This window comes from Bufo bufo, chromosome 8, assembly GCF_905171765.1.
Source record: "Bufo bufo chromosome 8, aBufBuf1.1, whole genome shotgun sequence".
NCBI lineage: Eukaryota > Metazoa > Chordata > Amphibia > Anura > Bufonidae > Bufo > Bufo bufo.
In genome coordinates, this window is record NC_053396.1 from 198,781,192 (window position 1) to 198,804,126 (window position 22,935).

At 48.2% G+C, this 22,935-nt stretch overlaps 1 protein-coding gene across 1 annotated transcript in view; it reads right to left on the reverse strand.

Annotated features, from left to right (window-relative positions):
- MSH5 (mutS homolog 5) overlaps positions 1 to 22,935 on the reverse strand; it is a 78,417-nt gene that overhangs the window by 41,076 nt on the left and 14,406 nt on the right. Inside the window, exons 5-8 of the mRNA XM_040405753.1 lie at positions 15,092 to 15,163; positions 11,249 to 11,370; positions 3,114 to 3,223; positions 2,088 to 2,123 (exon numbers count right to left, since the gene is read on the reverse strand). Of these exons, the coding sequence (XP_040261687.1) occupies positions 2,088 to 2,123; positions 3,114 to 3,223; positions 11,249 to 11,370; positions 15,092 to 15,163 (340 nt within the window). The remainder of the gene's footprint in view (positions 1 to 2,087; positions 2,124 to 3,113; positions 3,224 to 11,248; positions 11,371 to 15,091; positions 15,164 to 22,935) is intronic.

The following is a 22,935-nucleotide window of genomic DNA, read 5'->3' on the forward strand; positions in this document are numbered from 1 at the left end:
TAACTGGGGGGTCTGGAGGTCTAATGGGGGTCTGACTTGGGGGTCTGGAGGTCTAATGGGGGCCTGACTTGGGGTCTTATATGGGGTCTGACATAGAGGTCTAAAGGGGGTTTGGTCTGAGATTGGGGGATGTCATTTAGGGTTTTATATGGGGATCTGATCTGAAAGGAAGGTGTTTTTTTTTTTTATTACTAGCGCACAATATAAAGGGGTGTTTTAGTACTGACGCACTATCTGTGTGGTACCAGTATTTTCAGGGGTAATATTTCTGCAGGAAAGTATTGGGGAGCACAGTGGACACAGTATTGGGGGTGGTAGGATGGGGTGTTGAGAAGGTGGGAGGATGATGGAAAAGTAGGAAAGTAAGATGTCTGTTTGTTAAACTCTCTAGGTCTGGTCTGACAGGAGAAGAGGAGGAAAGAGAATATCTACATCAGAGAAGAGAAGTCACTGGATGTAAGAGGTAGATATGTGGCGCTGTATTACCCTGTATGTTCTGTAGCGATGCATGTAATGTTTTCCAAGTATGTCTTTAAAGGGGATGTCCGCTTTCTTTTGTACGAGCGCTGCCTTCTCTGCTCTGTTTACCGGCTCATCACTGCAAATGCTACGGCGAGCAGAGCAGAGAAAGCAGCTCTCGTATGAGCTCTGCCCTCTCTTCAAACAGCTGGGGGCACAGAGGGCATTACTACTATGGAGGGGGCACAAAGGGCATTACTACTATGGAGGGGGCACAGAGGGCATTACTAATGTTAAGGGGGCACAATAAGCATTATTACTGTGAAGGGGGCACAATGGGGATTTCTACTATGGAGGGGGCACAGAAAGCATTACTAGCACAGTGGGCATTATTACCGTGAAGGGGGCACAGTGGGCATTATTACTGTAAAGGGGCACAATGGGCATTATTACTGTTAAGGGGGCACAATGGGGATTTCTACTATGGAGGGGGCACAGAGGGCATTGCTAGCACAGTGGGCATTATTACTGTGAAGGGGGCACAATGGGCATTATTACTGTGAAGGGGGCACAATGGGGATTTCTACAATGGAAGGGGCACAGAGGGCATTACTAGCACAGTGGGCATTATTACTGTGAAGGGGGCACCGTGGGCATTATTAAAGTGAAGGGGGCACAGTGGGCATTATTACTGTGAAGGGGCACACTGGGCATTATTACTGTGAAGGGGGCACAATGGGGATTTCTACTATGGAGGGGGCACAGAGGGCATTACTAGAACAGTGGGCATTATTACTGTGAAGGGGCACAATGGGCATTACTGTGAAGGGGCACAATGGGCATTACTGTGAAGGGGGCACAGTGGGCATTATTACTATAAAGGAGGCACAATGGGGATTATTACTATGAAGGACATAATGGGGATTATTACAGTGAAGGGGGCATAATGGAGATTATTACTGTGAAGGGGCACAAAGAGGGCATTACAACTGTGAAAGGGGCACAGAGAGAGCATAACTACTTTGAGAGGGCACAATGTGGGCATAACTACTGTGAGGGGGCACACATCTGTACAAAACTACTGTGAAGGTTGTATAATGAGGGCAATACTACTGTGAGGGGGTACAAAGTATTGGGGGGGGGGGGCAGAGAAAGGACCCGCTCCAGGTGTCAAACACCCTAGGCACGCCACTGGTCCCATGGTCAACTTCTGGCATCAGAGCTACCCTGAAACAGTTAGTCGGGGGGAGGGGGTGTCGGATGTCAGATCCTCACCAATCAGAAATTGATGGCCTGAGTAAAGGCTATCAATAGTAAAACTACTAACTCTAAGTTCTAAAGTGAGCATTTACTTTAAGGATACATTGCTTCGCACTCGCCACTTTTAAATAAAGTGGATGGGGGAGAAAAGAGGGTCGGCGGGGGAGAGGATTATACAACCCAGCACATTTATTACAATGTACACCAGAAAACTGGCATAAATCATACCTGAACTCAATGCCAGTTCCTAGCTGTGGTAGATCCCAGTAGATCTCAATAGTTGTAGCGCATCTGACACCAGTTCCGTCAGATGTCCTCCGGCCTTAATTAAAGCCCCATCTATGATTTTGTTTAGTCACATTACTTACCTAAAGGTATCTTGGTCCATGTCTACAATGTCAGTCCTAGACACAGAAGACAAACAGAGATACATTACTTCCTTTACACTAAGGACCATATATTGGGGGCCCATTGCCAATCCAGTGTGCCATCAACAGGATTGGATCCTAGTCCCAAATCCAAATTTTTATTGTGTCTCTTAACATCTTAAATAGCTTTGTATATCACCATTTCTAAACCTGACAAACATCAGAGCTCAGTTTCTCTGATGCATAGCTCCAAATCCCCTGCATAGACGAAGAATTAAAGGATCTGTGCAGGGCTTTACTATAGGTCATCAATATATGACTGGTGAGGGTCCAACACCTCGTCAGTCAGCTGTTACCTTGTAGCTGGTAACTGCACTGCTGTTCTGAATGAAGCGAGCAGCGCTGCCGTTACTAGTTCCATCCATTACAAAATGGACACAGCTGTGTAGTTCTGGTGACAACTTTGGTGTTGGAGCTACTCTGAAACAGCCGATCGGCAGGTGTGCAGAGTATCGTAACCCGGACAATCAGACATTGATGGGCTGTCCTGAGGATAGGTCCTCAATGGTAATATCCTGGACTACCTCTTTAAATGATAAAATGTTTATTTCCTGCAGCCACCACTAGAGGGAGCTTAGGAGCTTAATGCATATTGTTCATATAATGAACTCTAAAATAAAACTGCATGCAGTGATCTCCCCCTAGTGGTGGCTGCAGGCAGCCAGAATTATGTTATTAATTTATGTCTATGCAGGGGATTGGAATCTCTATAAGAAAATAAAAATGGCACTCTATAAAGCAATGTATTTTAACAGAAAATTATTAAATGTAGGCAGTGAATTTCAAAGCGTATTTGAAATACTAGATATAACTGTGACTGATATCAAGTATATGTACAGTATAGAGTATACTGTAAGAATGCACGTCATTGTGAACCACACGAATATCTGCAGTATGAATAAAAATGCATATAAGTCAGCAGTTCACAGGAGAAGGAACATATCTGTAAGTATCAGGACATCATACATGACATATTTCTTGATACTTAGGACTGGTACTCCCACACTGTTGTCCTCCAGTTCAATGCCAATCCTCCTCCGGTCAAGAAATTTTAGCAATCCTCCTAAAGTGCAGACCTGAAAAAAAAACTGAAGAAATTAAAATATAAAGAAAATGAGAAAACATGACTTGTTTTCTGAGAGGTAAATATTTGGGCTCCATGCTGTCAAGAAAGGAACCTCGCTGCTCGCCTGTTATATGGTCCCTCATGGTATATTGTCTATATTATATAGATCCAAACCTCTCATCATCTATAGATCCATATGCATTATGACAAATATCCAATGGAGTAGTCATGCATGACCCAAGCATGGCAAGAAATGGCTGGTCACGTGGAAAAAAGCTCGGCAAACTTGAAAAGCGACTTAGTTGCCAGACCCCCACCAATCAAATGTATCCTAACTATAAGGCAACAATGTCGGTGGTGAGTCAACCCCTTTAAATTTAATACGTTGGAACTAAGGGTCCATGCAGGCAGCACCAGGTCTGTAATATGTGCGGCTCTCTGGTGCCCAGAGTAACACACTCCGTTGTGTGACATGAGCCAAAAGAACCGAAAGGCCCCACTATTATGAATGGCACAGACTAGGTGAGGGCCCTGTTACATATTTTTTGTTTCGGGCCCATGTACTGTAACTTTCAGAAGCTGCAAGACAGCAGGAAATATTCAGGCAATATTAGTCTCTTTAGGCAAGGAGGAAAGTTTCTCTGCCGTTCACATCTCGTTCTTCTTCCTTTTGTCGGAGGAATACTTTGGAAGTATCCCATCATGTGTACCGCCCCACAGTGGCATTACCACTTCTGCAACCTGATACTATCTCTAATGGGCTAAAAAAAAAAATAATCTTACGTATTTTGTTCAGGTCCACTACACTGTGCATTTCCAATGTTTTGCAACTGTTATGTTCAAATGTAATGTGCCTAGTTCACCAGCAGGTGGCAGCAAACATGGCAGAGCTATAGTTAGGTAGAATGGAGCTTTCCATTCCATTCTAACCCCCCACTGGAGAGTAGTGGGCGAGTCCTACTTCCTGCAGGAAGGGTGGTTCTCAGTTTCTAGTTAGTTCTTGCTTAGGCCTCTTTCACACTTGCGTTGTCCGGATCCGTCGTGTACTCCATTTGCCGGAAGTGCCCGCCGGATTCGTAACACCGCAAGTGAACTGAAAGCATTTGAAGACGGATCCGTCTTCAAAATGCGTTCAGTGTTAATATGGCAGCCAGGACGCTATTAAAGTCCTGGTTGCCGTAGTAGTAGTGGGGAGCGGGAGAGCAGTATACTTACAGTCCGTGCGGCTCCCGGGGCGCTCCAAAATGATGTCAGAGCACCCCATGCGCATGGATGACGTGATCCATACGATCACGTCATCCATGCGCGTGGGGCGCCCTGACGTCACTCTGAAGCGCCCACGACAGTAAGTATACTGCTCCCCCACTCCCCACTACACTTTACCATGGCAAACAGGACTTTAGCGTCCTGGAAGCCATGGTAACCATTCAGAAAAAGCTAAATGTCGGATCCGGTAATGCGCCGAAACGATGTTTAGCTTAAGGCCGGATCCGGAATAATGCATTTCAATGGGCATTAATTCCGGATCCGACTCTGCGGCAAGTGTTCAGGATTTTTGGCCGGAGCAAAAAGCGCAGCATGCTGCGGTATTTTCTCCGGCCAAAAAACGTTCCGGTCCGGAACTGAAGACATCCTGATGCATCCTGAACGGATTTCTCTCCATTCAGAATGCATTAGGATAATCCTGATCAGGATTCTTCCGGCATAGAGCCCCGACGACGGAACTCTATGCCGGAAAAGAACAACGCAAGTGTGAAAGAGCCCTTACCCCCAGCTGGGGAAGGTGTTCAGAGCATGTCTCTGCTGGACATGCCCAAGCCAGCCAGAGCACCCTCAGCTCTGCTGGCCATGCAGGCCAGAGCTTAAAGCCTCAGAAGCCAGGAGCATAGTTCCTTTGCATAATTTAAGAGTAAGACAACAGAGAGAAGGTGCAGCAGACAGAAGAATCTGAGATTTACAATCAGCCTGTGAATACAGCAGAGCCAGAGAGAAACAGATGTAGCAGAGTCAAGTTTGCCTGCCAGTTTTAATGCTAAAGCTTGCTGGGACCAAGACAAAGCTTGAAGATTGTTTCTGATGAACGTTTATTCAAGTAAAGCTGCTGTTCAACTACATACAAGGTCTGGACTCAATCTCTCTTTCAAATCCCTCAATTATTCCCCCTAGTTATTGCTGTGGAGCCAATGCCTGGGGTCCAGCCGTATCCAGGTAGGAGCACCGTGACACATATAAAGGGACATTTTAGGCCGCACTATACCACTTGGCATTTCCTACCCATGGGACACGTTTTTTCTATAAAGGGCCCTAGTGGGAGGAGCCCGTTGCAAGTTTGGCCTCACAAACAGGATTTACTTGCGTGCCTTTATACTACAAGGCCTACAGATTTGACAGAAATGACTTTATTGTGTTTACTGTGAAGCAACAGGCGCAGGAAAGTGCACGCTGGCATCCGAGGGGTTAATATGCCATCTTTGCCAGTGATGGCGTACCTTCTTCTTGTACCTCAAGAGCGGGAAAACAAGGGAACGCCCAGCCCAAGAGCGGGGAAATACAGCCCTGCCCGCAGGGTACAACCCAGTGCAAATGTACAGGGAGGAAACTCCACCCCTAAAGCTCCTCCTCCCTCACCAGTTTTTTTTGGCAAAAGAGGAAGCAAGATGGCGTGGCCTAAGCTGAACTGGAGTGAAATTATGTATGGAGACGACGCTCCCGACCTGCGCGCTTGCTGTGCAGGACATCCGGGTATTGCAAATACTGCGGAGACCGGATAAGGGATCTGGGGCGTTCACTGCGCTGGCTGGTGCGGTGGAGGCGGCCGGAGTATCCACTCCACCGCCCATGAAGAAAGATTCCTTTGTTGGCCTCAATCCGATGGTGCCGAAAGAAGTGACGGCCCACGCGACGACCATGTGGGAATACAAGCGGGCCATTGAAGACTGGGCAATCCGCGTCTTGGATCGACCACAGCCAGGAGACCCAAAGCTGGAGTGGCGCAGAGGAACCGTCATCTGGTTTTCGGTAGAGAGAGGAAGCGGCTTCCTATCGGACGACGAGACCGGTGAGGAACTGTTTGTGGGTCGTCTTTCCATCAAGCGCTCCTACCTATCCCAGGCCAGACACAGCCTCTACGCGGGGGACCATGTGGAATATACCCTCATGGAGTCCCTTAAGAGTCCCTTTGCCACTGGGGTGACCCTTCTAGCCAAGCCCCTGGTCCCAGCACCGGCCCCGGAGTGCTGGCAGGAAGATCCCCCTGCCGTGGGTTGTGTACACTGCCTGCAGGAGTACTCCGCTTTTGTGAGAAGCGGAGCTTATTATTCCTGATCTGCCCCCACCACCAACTTACCAACTAGGATGTGTGTCCACCACAATGTTCACCTATATCCCGACGGTGGTGATTTATCAATTACCCTGGAAGTTGGCGTCGGCAATAGAGAGGGCTTCCCGAGATCCATCACCACCACTGGAGGTCCAACTACCACAACCTCTACAGCCAGAGATACTAAATCCATTTCCCCCGGCAGGAGGTTCTGGTCCTGTAAAGCAGAAGGTTGCTACAACTATGGCAAGTGTGACCACACGGTCACTACCAAAATCATCCAGCTGAGGTCAGCAGAGCATCACTGTGGCAGCCAGCCTAGCTCACAAAAGGCAGAAGCACCCTCTGATGTCCTTTAGCAGCAGCAAAGAGGACTCCAGGTACCTCCTCTAAGGAGGCATCCTTCATCAGCATGCTGAAGAAAACCATGAACTAATGGGAGCCACTTCATGGACTAGACTTGACGAGTGAGGACGTGCTGGCTGTTTTGTGTGTCTTGTTGCCCAGTTTTGTCCTCACCCAGATGGCCATGCTTGTTAGGACTCCCCCCAGCTACCGAAGAACTTCCCAAGTTGCGCAAGCCTGCGCTCAATTCCTTCCCCCCCCCCCCCGTCTCAGGTTAAGTGGCAGCCCCCTTTTGTAAAAAGGGTTCTCATTTGCCATTGCTGCTGGGGAACATTGCTCACTACCTAGGAATTCAAATAGAGTAGGAAGCTATCTTCTTAACCAAAGTCAGAAAATTACAGAAATATTAGAACAGTTTCAAATGCAAGATGCAAAGGAAGCGAGAACACCAATGGAACCAGATAATCCCAAAAACAATGGAACAGAAAACTTGTTACTTAACAATGATTATTACCACAGGGCAATCGGAAAATTGCTATACATCGCCACCGTGACAAGACCAGATATCGCCGTAGCAGTGGGAATACTTTGCAGGCAACACCGTGTCAACACAAATGGAACGCAGTAAAGAGGGTAACGCAGTACCTAAAGGGAACAAATCGGATGAAGCTGCGACTTCCAGCATCGTCAAACCCAAAACTGATTGGATATGTGGAAGCCGATTGGGCTGGAGACACCACTGATCGCAAATCTACAAGTGGTTACATCTTCCAGTATGGACAAGGAACAATAAGCTGGTCTAGTCGGAAACAAGTGACTGTTGCACTCTCTTCAACTGAAGCGGAATACATAGCAGCAGCACATGCATGTCAAGAAGCCATTTGGATTCGTCAACTTCTACTAGACATGGGACTGAATATGTCACAACCCACACCCATGTTTGAAGACAATCCGGGATGCATAAAGCTCACACACTCTGAGAAGATTAACCCAAGAACCAAGCACATGTAAAATATCATCTGCTCAGGGACATCAGAGGAGATGACTGCAGACGCACTCACCAAACCTTTGCCAAGGGAACGTCATTGTTTTATGCAAAAGAGACTGAATGTCGTATAATTGTGCACATGCCGTTGAGAAGGGGTGTTGGGGATGCATCAGCATGTACCATATACAGTATTGTGTATTAACATCACTTGACCAGTAGATGGCGCTGTATGTTAAGGTTACCCGTTGTGTATAGCTGTAAAAATTGTTGGTTCTCTTTTTCTCTCTTATACCAAGATGGCTGCTGTTACAGTTTGCTGAAATGTTTTGTATGTTTGGAACTTAATCCACACAAGTAAACCAAGTTCTGCCTCATCCCAAGCTACTAGTGTCTTCTCTAATGCTACTTTCACACTAGCGGCACGGACCTCTGGCAGGCTGTTCCGTCGGGTGAACAGCCTCTCGGATCCATCCTGCCGCTAGTGACCGTGTGCCCCCAGACTGCCACTCCGTCTCCATTAACTATAATGGGGGCGGAGTTCCGGCGGATGCACGACGAGAGGCTGCCGGAATAAATGTCGGACATGCGCTGCCGTGCCTCTGCAAAAACTCCGCCCCAGCCCCCATTATAGTCAATAGGGACGGAGCGGCAGTCCGGGGGCACACGGTCACTAGCAGCAGGACGGATCCGACAGGCTGTTCACCCGATTGAACAGCCTGCCGGAGGTCTGTGCCGCTAGTGTGAAAGTAGCCTGACCCACAACCAACACATGGATCAAGACTGACTGAGCATGGGGAGGCATCAATAAGAGAGCAGAGACTGTCTGCTGCCGGTAATGCTGCCACCTGCTGGCTGTATTTGTTATATATCTTTTATGTAGTGAATAATCAATCTAAAAAAACACAAAACTAGGGCACGAAGGGTTAAGATGCAATTATGGTGGGCTGCAAAAAATGCAGCCCAGTTTAGGCTGAGTTCACATCAGCGTTCAGCCTTTCCGTGCTCCCGCACCGCTATAGGAGCAGGAGAACGGAAAGGACGGATTCGGCACATAACTCAGCCAAACGGAGCCCATGGGCCCCATAGACTATAATAGGGTCCGTTAGGTTTTCGCCCAGAGGAAGATTTTTGAAGCGGAGACAAAATTTGTGCATCCAGGACTTTTGTCTCCGCTTCAAAAATCTTCCTCTGGGCGAAAACCTAACATATTCCATTATAGCCCATGGGGTCCGTGGGCTCCGTTCGTCTCAGTTATGTGCCGAATCTGTCCTTTCCGTTCTACTGATCCTAAAACGGAGCCGGAGAACGCAAAGGCTGCTCGCTGATGTGAACTGAGGGAAATCCATGCGCCTGGCAGCTCTGACCTCGGCTCTCTGTAGGTACGGGCCTGGTCGGTCAGCAATAGCCTTATAACATCTACGGGAAGCTGGAAGAGACTAAACAGAGCTATGCAGATTTGCAGTTGTCACTCCCCCAGTTACCACACCGCCATTACTAGTCAAGACAGGAAAAATAATGCAGTTGTAATGAGTTAACAGTCTGTATGGCAGCCCAGTATTCAGCCGCAGGCAGGGGCATCCCAAGCGTAGCATGACCGCCCCTGCCATGTAGTCTTACCCTTAAGGCCCCAATCACATGACTGTATTTTTGGTTCGAAACATTTTTTGCAGATTGGATATAGAAAAAATGGTGTGCTGTCCGCATTTCTGTGTCTGTTCCGCAGCCATGCAAAAAAGATAGAACACGTCTTATTCTTGTCCTTTTTGTGGACCGCAAGAATAGGCATTGTTAAAATGGCTCTGCAAAAAAAAACCTGATGTGTGTATTTTTTTGAGGATCTGCGTTTTGTGGACCGCAAAATACATATGGTCGTGTGAACACACCCTTAGGCCTCATGCACACGACCGTATGTATTTTGCGGTCCGCAAAATACGGATCCGCAAAAAATATGGATGATGTCTGTGTGCATTCCGTACAGATGGCCCATAATACAACAGTACTATCCTTGTCCATAATGCGGACAGTAATAGGACATGTTCTATTTTTTTGCGGAACGGAAATACGGACATACGGAAACGGAATTGCAACAGGCGCCTCCCCCTAAGGCCCTATATATAAACGCGTCCCAGATGTAGGAATGCCGAGTGGTATAGTGCGGCCTAACATGCCTTTTTATGTGACACGGTGCTCCTACCTGGATATGGCTGGACCCCAGGCTTTGGCTCCGAAGCAATAAATAGGGGGAATAATTGAGGGATTTGAAAGAAAGATTGAGTCCAGACCTTGCATGTAGTTGAACAGCAGCTTTACTTTGCATAAACGTTCTCTAAAACGGTTTGCAGACTTTGTCTTGGTCCCAGCAGGCTTTAGCATTAAAACTTGCAGGCAAACTCGACTCTGCTACATCTGTTTCCCTCTGGTTCTGCTGTACTGACAGAATGACTGTATGACTTTGCTTCTTCTTGTATGGTGCACTTCTCTTTGTATAGTCTGTCTCTAGATTAGGCCAGGGAACTTTCCTCCTGGCTCCTGAGGCTTCAAGCTTTAGCCTCCATGGCCAGCAGAGCTAAGGGTGCTCTGGCTGGCTTGGGCACGTCCAGCGGAGACGAGCCCTTACTCCATTTCCTTAGCTGGGCTTAAGCTAGACTAACTCTCACTGGTCCCGCCACCCTTACTGCAGGAAGTAGGACTCGCCGACTTCTCTCCAGGGGGGAGGTTAGAATGGAATGGGAAGCTCCAGTCTACCTAACTGTAGCTCTGCTGTGTTTGCTGCCACCTGCTGGTGAACCATGCTCATTACATGTGAACATAACAGTTGCAAACAAAATAGGAATGCAAAGTGTATAGGACCTGAACAAAATACATAAGATGATGTTTTGTTAGCTCATTAGAGATAGTAGCAGGGTGCAGAAGTGGTAATGCCACTCTGGGACATTACAGAATGCACACGGAGCAACTTCCATTTTTTTTGCGGACCCATTGAAAAAAAAACGGGTCGGACACGGAAAGAAAATACGTTCGTGTGCATGAGCCCTTAGGCTGGAATCACACATGCAGTTTTTGTGGCAGATTATTTAAGACAAACGGAGGAGCGGATGCAGAACCAAGGAGAAGCGTTAGTCTGTCCTTTATATATCTATATATACATTTGCAGGCTTTGGCTTAAAAAACCTGCCATAAAAATTGCTTTTGTGTCTCAGGCCTGTGCAGAAGGCAGATAGATTTCTGCAAACCCCATTCAAGTAGATGGAGCATTCGCAGCATGTGCTGCAAAACATCTGCTGTGTGTGAATATGCCCTAAGAGATAGATGAAAGACGTCTATAAACAAGGGATAGAAGGCAATTAAAACCAAAGAAAAGGAACAGTAATTTCAGCTCTTACCATTAGAGGGCAGTCAAAGGGTATGATGGAGGAGAGGTGCAGAATTTTCTCAGGCTCTGTGAGGTTCGATGGCAAAAAAGAGAAATTTCCTGAGAGGACCCTCTGCTTACAGACGGGAAGCGCTGAGGAAAGAGACAATACTATATCAGGGTCAATAATGCCATCCATTTCTTCACATACCGATCTGCAAAATATTCATATCATGCCGGAGAAAAGGGTCAACTTAGGGCTGGGTGCTGCAAACAATGACAATGGAAATGATATCCTTGACTTTAATTCCACTTGAATGCTTACAAATGTAGCCATTGCTGCCACATGAGGCGGCACATTCCTTCCTGGAGGCCATTCCTGAATACCGTTGTAATACATCATGCATAAAAATGAGAAAAATCCTTGTTATATTATGTTATAGATTTATATATATATCTTTGTTTTGTTTTATAACTTAAATGTGTCATACCTTTAATTTATGTGTATGTATTTGACAAAAAAGAACAATGGGCTACGATCCCAAAAAAGGCTTGTAAAAAAAATCTAATGTTCTGATTGATTTATTGATTATAGTTGAAAAGCTTCAATAAAAATCACCACGCAACAAGAAAAAAAAAAATTTTGTCTGCTACTGGGCAAAAACCATTTGTCCTATACTAAATCGAGTGTGCGGATTACAAATCTGAAGTCAGAATTGTTGTAACACGTCACAAACTTTTGCTATGAATAAGTACGCCTAAATGAATTAAGCACTTGGAAAGCATTGAATAATTTTGAACAGAACGAGTTTTACTCCAACAATTACCGGATCTACATCAAAGTTTGCGTAGTAAACAGTGTATGAAAATGTAGTGGAATAACAACATTTCAAAAAGTCTCGTTTTTCAGTTTAAAAGTCTTACTTGAGCGAGGCCCAGTACTGTTAAAAGTGCTTCAGGCATCTGCTTTTGCGTTTGTGAACGGTCATATTTTCCCGTTGCAAAAACCAGCAGTAGTCCGCCATCATGTTGGGATTCCAGTGGCCTTGATACCTGTTCTCCATTGCAGATAAATATCTTTATGGAACCGCTCTCCATGTTCGTCACTTAAGTGTCCCAAATTGGGTGGGAAAAAGTCAAGATGGGAATGTAAGAAATGCACTTTCAATGACATTCGGCAGCCAAGTTGTTCATATGCTGTAAGCAGGTTGTCTACTAATTCAGCAGAGTTTGCAGCTCGTCTGTTCCCAAGGAAGTTCTGCACTACGAGCACAAATGCATCCCAAGCTGCAAGACGCACTCGCTTTGTCAGATTCTTGCGTTTATCCACCATTTGCGTTTATCCACCTTAAGTTTTAAAACTGATAGCGCTATAACAGATCACTTTATCAAAATCTGTCCAGCTTGCCTTATGTACTTACTGCTGGCATCAGCCTGCGCACGTCCGAACAGGTCTGGACATGTCCATTGGAATATCTCCAATATAATGCATTAATATTATAAACTGAATAGGCTTTGCATGTATAACTTAACCCTTTAAGGACCTACGCCGTACATGTACGGCGGAAGTCCGGTCCCCAAACATGGCGCCCGCTCGCACGTGCAGCGGGCGCCATAGCTGCCGGGTTTCTGCTATTTTAAATAGCAGAGACCCGCGGCACATGTATACGATCAGCCATAAGGCTGATCGCATAAATTTTCCCTTTCAGATGCCGTAGTCAAATGTCGCGCACATGCGCTCCGGTAACAGCATTCCTCGGCTGAGATCGGGGAACCTGTTACATTGATCTAATAGGCTGAAGCCTCAAGCAGGCTTCGGTGCCTATTAGATGACTATACCAATACAGGCCACTAGGTGGCAGCATTGTTTTGGTATAGTTTAAATGAAGTGTTCAATGGTGTCTATATAGACATCAATGAACACAATAGGCAATCTAATGATTGCCAGTTATTGTCACCCAAGGTGACTTAAAAAAAGTAAAAAAAAAAAGAAGTAAAAAAAAGTTTTTACAAATACAGTAAAAACTAAAAGTTGAAATCACCCCCGTTTCCTTAAAATAAAAAAACTTAAACAATAAAAAAAAATAAACATCATGAGCATCGCCACGTGCGAAAATGCCCATAATATTAAAATATAACAATATTAATGGCATATGGCAAATGGCGTAACGGGAAAAAAAAATTAAAACAGACAATTTGCCATTTTTTTGTCACTTCAACTACCCAATAATTTTTTTTATAAAAAGTGATCAAAAAGTCGCACACACTTCAAATTGGTATCACTGAAAAGAACAGATTGTCCCGCAAAAAAAAAAAGCCCTCACACAGCCCCGTACACATAACAAAAAAAAAGTTATAGTGGTCAGAATATGGTTATAAAAAACATTATTTTTTTTACTCAAAGGTTTAAATATTTTTTTTTCAGTATCAAAACGCAAGAAAAATTATACAAGTGTGGTATCGTTGTAACCATACTGATCTGGAGAATGAAGATAACAGGTCAATTTTACCGAATAGTGTACAGTGTAAAAAAATAAAATAAAAACCTTTATCAGAATTGTGTTTTTTCCCAATCCTACCCCATTTGAAAGTTGTTTCCCGCTTCCTACTACATGGTATGCCAATGGTGCCATTAGAAAGTACAACTTGTCCCGCAATAAATAAGCCCTCATAAGGTTATGTGAATGGAAAAATAAAAAAGTTAGGACTATGGGAAGGCGGGGAGTGAAAAACAAAAACGCAAAAATGGAAAATCCCAGGGTCCTTAAGGGGTTAAAATCTAGACTTGTCAGGCAAATTCCAAGTTCATATTTGGAATCAGCGCGCTCATTTTAGTATAAGGCCTCATGCACACGGCCGTTGTTTTGGTCCGCATCCGAGCCGCAGTTTTGGCGGCTTGGATACGGACCCATTCACTTCAATGGGGCCGCAAAAGATGCGGACAGCATTCGGTGTGCTGTCCACATCCGTTGCTCCGTTCCGTGGTCCGCAAAAAATATATTACCTGTCCTATTCTTGTCAGCGTTTTGCGGACAAGAATAGACAGTTATAATAATGGCTGTCTGTGCCATTCCACAAATTGCAGAACGCACACGGACGCCATTCGTGTTTTGCGGATCCGCGGTTTGCGGACCGCAAAACACACAACGGTCGTGTGCAGGAGGCCTAAATCGCATGTTATTTTCTCAGTAGCAAAATCATTGTTGCGCGGTTAGATGAGAAAAATCCTATATGTGCCTAATGTTCTTGCAAAATGATTCTACATGTAAACGTCCGCTAACACAATCTCCTGCAATATTCTTGTTGTAATAAACCCAATGAAGGTATTTTCCGGATTGCATCAACATCCTATAAAATAACCATGTATGAAGGTCGCTGTCATTTTGCCATGTATTTCCAGCACCTTTATTGCCCCTGTTTTCCGTTCTGGGCTGTGGTCACATGACCATGTCCATGCAGCTCTCTCTTACATCCTGTGATGTCATGTTGATGGGTGGGGCAGTGATAAGGGAGTGTCTTTGTAACTAGCTGGGTGGGAGGAGCAATAAACTAGCAGGGCGTTGTTAGGGGAGGTGCAGGAGGTGTGGCAGAGATAGGAGAAGTGCATCATGGGTTTGGTTGGATACGGCAACAGGAAGTGCAACCTACAGGATGGAAACAAACCAAAGCGAGTGGTTTACATGGGGAAAACGGGTCAGGAGAGTCCAAATGGAAAATAAAAGCATGAGGTAAGCGACTATATGAGCAGATCTTTAAAAACTGTAGAAAGCCTGAAAAACCTCTTTAAAGTCATTGGGATTGGTCAGAATCCATTCGGATTTTGCTCCACCGCTCTTTTCCGGACAGGGGATACATAGAATTCTAAGAAGATTACCAAAGTCCACTCGTGGAAACAGACAGATCTCAGCTTTGAATCTTCCATCAGCTGCACCATCTGGAGCCGGGTCTAGATTAGGATAACAAAGCAGTAATGTCCACACGTGATGAGGAGAAAGTATATTGGAAACCAGTTCAGAAAGGCAGATGAGAGACTCACACTGTAAAGGTGGCCATACACATTAGGCTCCATTCACACATCCGCAATTCCATTCCGCATTTTGCAGTCCCCAGTGCACGGGCAACATTCGTGTGGATTCCGCAGACGGATCCAGACCCATTCAATTTGAATGGGTCCGTGATCCGTCCGCACCGCAAAAAAATAGAACATGTGTAACGCCCCAGAGTGGCATTACCACTTCTTCACTCCGCTACTGTCTTTAATGGGCTAATATAATGTCATCTATGCATTTTATTCCAGGTCCTATACACTGTGCATTTCTATTGTTTGCAACTGTTAACATGTAATGTGCCTGGTCCACCAGCAGGTGGCAGCAAATATGGCAGAGCTACAGTCACATAGAATGGAGCTTTCCATTTCATTCTACCCCCCCCCTCCCCGCCCCGGAGAGGAGTGGGCGGGTCCTACTTCCTGCAGGAAGGGCGGGGACCAGATCTAGTCAGTCTAGCTTATCCCCTGCTAGGAAGATATCTCTGCTGGATGTGCCCAAGCCAGCCAGAACACCCTCAGCTCTGCTGGTCATGGAGGCCAAAGCTTAAAGCCTCAGAAGCCAGGAGCATAGTTTACTGGCATAAATTAAGAGACAGACCAGACTATAAAGAGAGAAGTGCAGCATACAGAAGAAGTTAAGTTATACAGCCAGCCTGTCAGTACAGCAGAGCCAGAGAGAAACAGATGTAGACGAGACGAGTTTGCCTGCCAGTTTTAATGCTAAAGCCTGCTGGGACCAAGACAATGTCTGTAAACCGTTTTGGAGAACGTTTATGCAAAGTTAAGCTGCTGTTCAACTACATACAAGGTCTGGACTGGATCTTGAAGAAGGCATTGGCTATTCGTTCAGTCCTATAAACCTACCCATCCCTTAGCCCCCACCCCTCACCCTAACCCATATAAATAAACACGCCACACCACTGCTTGGATTTAATCAGCCACAGCAGCCGTTTATTAAATAAATACAACATAAATATAACATAAGTTAACCCATGACGAGGGAGGTCCTAGAAGCCCCAATAACTTTATAAACACTGGAACACCTGTGTCACCATCTTGCCCCCAGCCGTTGAACCCAGCTCGGAGGCAGCAACTGATGGACGCGTAATTAGTTCCTACCAGCTCCTCAATGAGAGTCCAGCCCATCCCGCGGGGCCCTCCCATCCTCAGGTACCACCATATTCCTCCCCTTCAAGGACCTCCCCCGCCTCCACGACTGCCGCGACATATAACAACACCAATCCTCACAACTTTCACTTCCAATAGGGTCGGGCGGGTGGGCGATTCAGTCTCCTGGCCACACTGCTCTTACTTCCGCCTTCTTCCTCAGTCTCGCCTCTGGCCACGCCCCCCGCCGCCCTAGCAACTCGCGCCTCACCTCCGCTCCCGCCCCCACTCACAATTGACCCTTTCCTCACCAGTCATGCACTGCCAAGCCCCTTCATGGACGTCCTCCCCCACCGCTGCGCTCCTGTCCGGACTGACTTGAAGAAGGCATTGGCTATTCGTTCAGTCCTATAAACCTACCCATCCCTTAGCCCCCACCCCTCACCCTAACCCATATAAATAAACACGCCACACCACTGCTTGGATTTAATCGGCCACAGCAGCCGTTTATTAAATAAATACAACATAAATATAACATAAGTTAACCCATGACGAGGGAGGTCCTAGAAGCCCCAATAACTTTATAAACACTGGAACACCTGTGTCACCATCTTGCCCCCAGCCGTTGAACCCAGCTCGGAGGCAGCAACTGATGGACGCGTAATTAGTTCCTACCAGCTCCTCAATGAGAGTCCAGCCCATCCCGCGGGGCCCTCCCATCCTCAGGTACCACCATATTCCTCCCCTTCAAGGACCTCCCCCGCCTCCACGACTGCCGCGACATATAACAACACCAATCCTCACAACTTTCACTTCCAATAGGGTCGGGCGGGTGGGCGATTCAGTCTCCTGGCCACACTGCTCTTACTTCCGCCTTCTTCCTCAGTCTCGCCTCTGGCCACGCCCCCCGCCGCCCTAGCAACTCGCGCCTCACCTCCGCTCCCGCCCCCACTCACAATTGACCCTTTCCTCACCAGTCATGCACTGCCAAGCCCCTTCATGGACGTCCTCCCCCACCGCTGCGCTCCTGTCCGGACTGACTTGAAGAAGGCATTGGCTATTCGTTCAGTCCTATAAACCTACCCATCCCTTAGCCCCCACCCCTCACCCTAACCCATATAAATAAACACGCCACACCACTGCTTGGATTTAATCGGCCACAGCAGCCGTTTATTAAATAAATACAACATAAATATAACATAAGTTAACCCATGACGAGGGAGGTCCTAGAAGCCCCAATAACTTTATAAACACTGGAACACCTGTGTCACCATCTTGCCCCCAGCCGTTGAACCCAGCTCGGAGGCAGCAACTGATGGACGCGTAATTAGTTCCTACCAGCTCCTCAATGAGAGTCCAGCCCATCCCGCGGGGCCCTCCCATCCTCAGGTACCACCATATTCCTCCCCTTCAAGGACCTCCCCCGCCTCCACGACTGCCGCGACATATAACAACACCAATCCTTACAACTTTCACTTCCAATAGGGTCGGGCGGGTGGGCGATTCAGTCTCCTGGCCACACTGCTCTTACTTCCGCCTTCTTCCTCAGTCTCGCCTCTGGCCACGCCCCCCGCCGCCCTAGCAACTCGCGCCTCACCTCCGCTCCCGCCCCCACTCACAATTGACCCTTTCCTCACCAGTCATGCACTGCCAAGCCCCTTCATGGACGTCCTCCCCCACCGCTGCGCTCCTGTCCGGACTGACTTGAAGAAGGCATTGGCTATTCGTTCAGTCCTATAAACCTACCCATCCCTTAGCCCCCACCCCTCACCCTAACCCATATAAATAAACACGCCACACCACTGCTTGGATTTAATCGGCCACAGCAGCCGTTTATTAAATAAATACAACATAAATATAACATAAGTTAACCCATGACGAGGGAGGTCCTAGAAGCCCCAATAACTTTATAAACACTGGAACACCTGTGTCACCATCTTGCCCCCAGCCGTTGAACCCAGCTCGGAGGCAGCAACTGATGGACGCGTAATTAGTTCCTACCAGCTCCTCAATGAGAGTCCAGCCCATCCCGCGGGGCCCTCCCATCCTCAGGTACCACCATATTCCTCCCCTTCAAGGACCTCCCCCGCCTCCACGACTGCCGCGACATATAACAACACCAATCCTCACAACTTTCACTTCCAATAGGGTCGGGCGGGTGGGCGATTCAGTCTCCTGGCCACACTGCTCTTACTTCCGCCTTCTTCCTCAGTCTCGCCTCTGGCCACGCCCCCCGCCGCCCTAGCAACTCGCGCCTCACCTCCGCTCCCGCCCCCACTCACAATTGACCCTTTCCTCACCAGTCATGCACTGCCAAGCCCCTTCATGGACGTCCTCCCCCACCGCTGCGCTCCTGTCCGGACTGACTTGAAGAAGGCATTGGCTATTCGTTCAGTCCTATAAACCTACCCATCCCTTAGCCCCCACCCCTCACCCTAACCCATATAAATAAACACGCCACACCACTGCTTGGATTTAATCGGCCACAGCAGCCGTTTATTAAATAAATACAACATAAATATAACATAAGTTAACCCATGACGAGGGAGGTCCTAGAAGCCCCAATAACTTTATAAACACTGGAAAACCTGCGTCACCATCTTGCCCCCAGCCGTTGAACCCAGCTCGGAGGCAGCAACTGATGGACGCGTAATTAGTTCCTACCAGCTCCTCAATGAGAGTCCAGCCCCTCCCGCGGGGCCCTCCCATCCTCAGGTACCACCATATTCCTCCACTTCAAGGACCTCCCCCGCCTCCAAGAACGCGCAGCTTGACTACCTCAACCCTGCGTGTCCCTCCACATACGCAAAGCTACCTCCACTCCACTCTGGAGCCCCAGAGCCCACAAATCCGTACCTACCGCATTCAGGTGCACCCCATCCGTCCTCCAAAACGCACCCTCACCCTTCTCCAACACCTCATGCCGCACCACCACACCACCATTCCTCGCCATAAACCGGCCCACCGCTCTATTCACTTTTATCCGAGCCTTATTAAGGATCTCCACTGACCTCGCACCCCTCCACGCCTTCCGCGGCACAATGTCAGACCAGACAATGATCACCCCCGGAAACAACGCCCAAATCCTAAGTAAGTCAAACTTGACATCCCGAACCAATTCCCTAAACGGACGCTTTCCTAAATCATTCCCCCCCACATGCAAAACCAACACATCAGGAGGACGATCCAACCGCACGAAATGATGCACCTCCCGCAACACTCCGCCCCACAACATACCTCTGACGCCCAACCACCTGACCGTAGCCAACTCCGGACTCACACCCAACTGCCGCCCACTCGGCCTCACATCCGCTCTGATCGCACCCCAGAACACATAGGAGTGCCCTAAAATCCACACCAACGCCGCCATCATTCGACCTGTGAACACAAAAGAACAAAAAGGAGATTTTTGTGAAACTCACCTGTAAAATCTTTTTCTCGTCTTTTCCATTGGGGGACACAGACCATGGGTATACCTTAGAGATATTAGTAGGAGGGACACTATGCAAATGAAAGAGCTCCTCCTCCTCGGGCTATACCCCCCGACTCCACCAGGAGGAACTCAGGCGTTGCACAAGCAGTAGGAGAAGGAGCAAGAAAAAATTATGGAAACCATCGGACCAAGCCATAAGGTCCAACCATAAACAGAAACTGAACTGAAGACCCCTCCTGCAACAGGCAGAATGGGTGGGAGCTGTGTCCCCCAATGGAAAAGACGAGAAAAAGATTTTACAGGTGAGTTTCACAAAAATCTCCTTTTCTCGTACTTTTTTCCATTGGGGGACACAGACCATGGGACGTCCTAAAGCAGTCCATGGGGTGGGAAAAAAACTCAGCACCGCCAGGAGGAACGTCCAACGGTCAAACAGGAACCACAGCCTGCAAAACCCTGCGGCCAAAGACCGCATCAGCCGAAGCCAGTGATGCAACTGATAAACTTCGTAAAGGTATGTAAGGACGACCAGGTGGCCTCCTTACACAGCTGAGACGCAGAGGCACGATTGCGTCTTGCCCAGGAAGCCCCCCACCGCCCTAGTGGAGTGAGCTGTAATCCTAGCCGGGGGAACTCTACCACAAGCGCGATAACCCGCGGAAATAGCCGAGCAGATCCAGAGCGTCATGAACGGCGGACGGAAGCAGTAGCCGCGAGATACACCTTCAGGGCCCGTACGACATCCAGGGAATGCAGTTCCTTGGGTTAGCCGGAGAAGGCAAAAGGAAGGCAGGACAAGATCCTCATTAAGGTGGAAGGGAGAGACCACCTTGGGCAAAAAGGAGGGGACCGGACGGAATACAACCTTATCCTGGTGGAAAACCAGAAAAGGCTCCTGACAGGAAAAAGCGGCCAGCTCCGACACCAGTCTGATTTAAAAGCTTGTGATGGGATTTGAACTCACAGCTTCTGCATATTAGCCCAGAACTTTAATCACTACGCTATGTAGCTGTATTAGAAGTTATGGCCACAAGGAAGACCACTTTCCAGGTGAGAACAGTCTGAGAGACCTCCCTCAAAGGCTCGAAGGGGGCCGACTGCAGAGCACGCAGGACCAAATTGAGATCCCAAGGAGACAAAGGGGGAACATACGGGGAAACCGAATGTGCCACCCCCTGAAGAAAGGTCTTCACAGGACCCATAAGAGCAAGGGACCTCTGCAAAAAAAGACGGCCAGCGCCAAAACCTGACCTTACAGGGAACTAAGCGACAGTCCCTGCTCAAGGCCAGACTGAAGAAAAGACAGTACCATCGGGATGTAAAAGCGAAGGGGAGGGAACCCCGAACTCTCACAAAAGGACAGGAAGGCCTTCCAGGTACGATAGTAAATCCGGGAGGAAGAAGACTTCCTCGCTCTGATCGTGGTCCTAATCACTGAATCCGAGAACCCCCTCTTCTTCAGGATGGCGGTTTCAACAGCCACGCCGTTAAACGAAAAGACCGTAAATTCTGGTGGAAGAGCGGGCCCTGAGACAGTAGGTCCTGTCTGTCGGGTAGAGGCCATGGGGCGTCCGCCAGCATCCGAGCCACGTCCGAAAACCACGCGCGGCGAGGCCACCCTGGGGCGATGAGAACGGTCGGGATCACTTCCGCCTCGATCTTGCGTAGAACCTTTGGTAGGAGAGGAAAAAATAGGGGAGGCTGAAGTGCTGCCACGGAGACACCTGCACGTCCATCCGTACGCCTTCGGATCTCGGGCGCGAGCCAGGACACTGGGAGCTTGTTGTTGAACCTGGACGCCATTAAGTCCACATCCGGACGGCCCCATCTGTGGCAGATTTCTTCGAAGACTTCTGGATGCAGAGACCACTCGCCTGGATCCACCTTGTTGCGGCTTAGAAAGTCCGCTGTCCAGTTGTCCACTCCTGGAATGTAAACTGCTGACAGCGCTTGAACGTGCGTCTCCGCCCACGTCAGAATTCTCGTCCCCTCCTGCATCACCATCCGGCTGCGGGTCCCGCCCTGATGGTTGATGTAGGCCATGGCATTGTCTGATTGAATCCTCACTGGGAGGCCCGCAAGGAGAGGGGTCCAATGGGAGGGGGAGAGAGAGAGAGAGAGAGAGAGAGAGAAAGAGAGAAAGAGAGAGAGAGAAAGAGAGAGAAAGAGAGAGAAAGAGAGAGAAAGAGAGAAAGAGAGAGAAAGAGAGAGAAAGAGAGAAAGAGAGAAAGAGAGAGAGAGAGAGAGAGAAACACGAACACTCTGGCGGACAAGGTGTCCAAAAACCATTCCCAGGAAGGGGAGCTTCTGGGATGGGAGCAGAGAGGACTTTGGAAAATTGATTATCCAGCCGAACTGTTCCAGAGTCTGAACAGTGATCCGGACGCTGTCCTCGGCCTGCGGAAGCGAGGGGGCTTTTATCAGGATATCGTCCAGATAGGGCAGCAAAGGAATGCCCCTGGTACGAAGAAGCGCCATGATAGGTGCCAGGATCTTGGTAAAGACCCGAGGGGCGGTTGCCAACCCGAAAGGAAGGGCGACAAAACTGAGAGTGACGAGCCCCAATGGCGAAGCGCAGGAATCGTTGGTGAGATTCTGCGATCGGAACATGCAGATAAGCGCCATGGATGTCCAAGGACGCGAGAAACTCCCCTGGAAGAAAATAAATAATAACGGAGCGGAGGGAGAAAAAACGTTCCGGTGGTCTGGACGCGAACTCTATCTTGTAACCAGACGTTACAATCTCTAGAGCCCATGCGTCCTGAACATGAGTCCAAATCTGCTGATAAGAAAGCAGGCGGCCCCCCACCACGAGGGGTGGGGGCGCCACTTTATGCAGAAGATTGCTTGGGAGCGGAAGGGCGCGTCGACTGTGTCCTCGGGCGCCAGGTAGGCTGGGGTTTGAAAGAGGGCTGCTTGCGGGAGTCCTGTGACCCTCCTGCAGAGGAAGCAGGCGACGACTTGTTCGCAGAGAAGCGGCGAAAGGACTGGTACCGAGAACCGGAAGTCCTCGCCCGAAAGGGTGCTTAGCCCTAGCCTGGGGAAGGTGAGTGCTTTTGCCCCTAGTAGCGGCAGAGATGAACTCATCCCGTTGAGCCCCAAAAAGTCTGGAACCCTCAAAGGGGAGGTA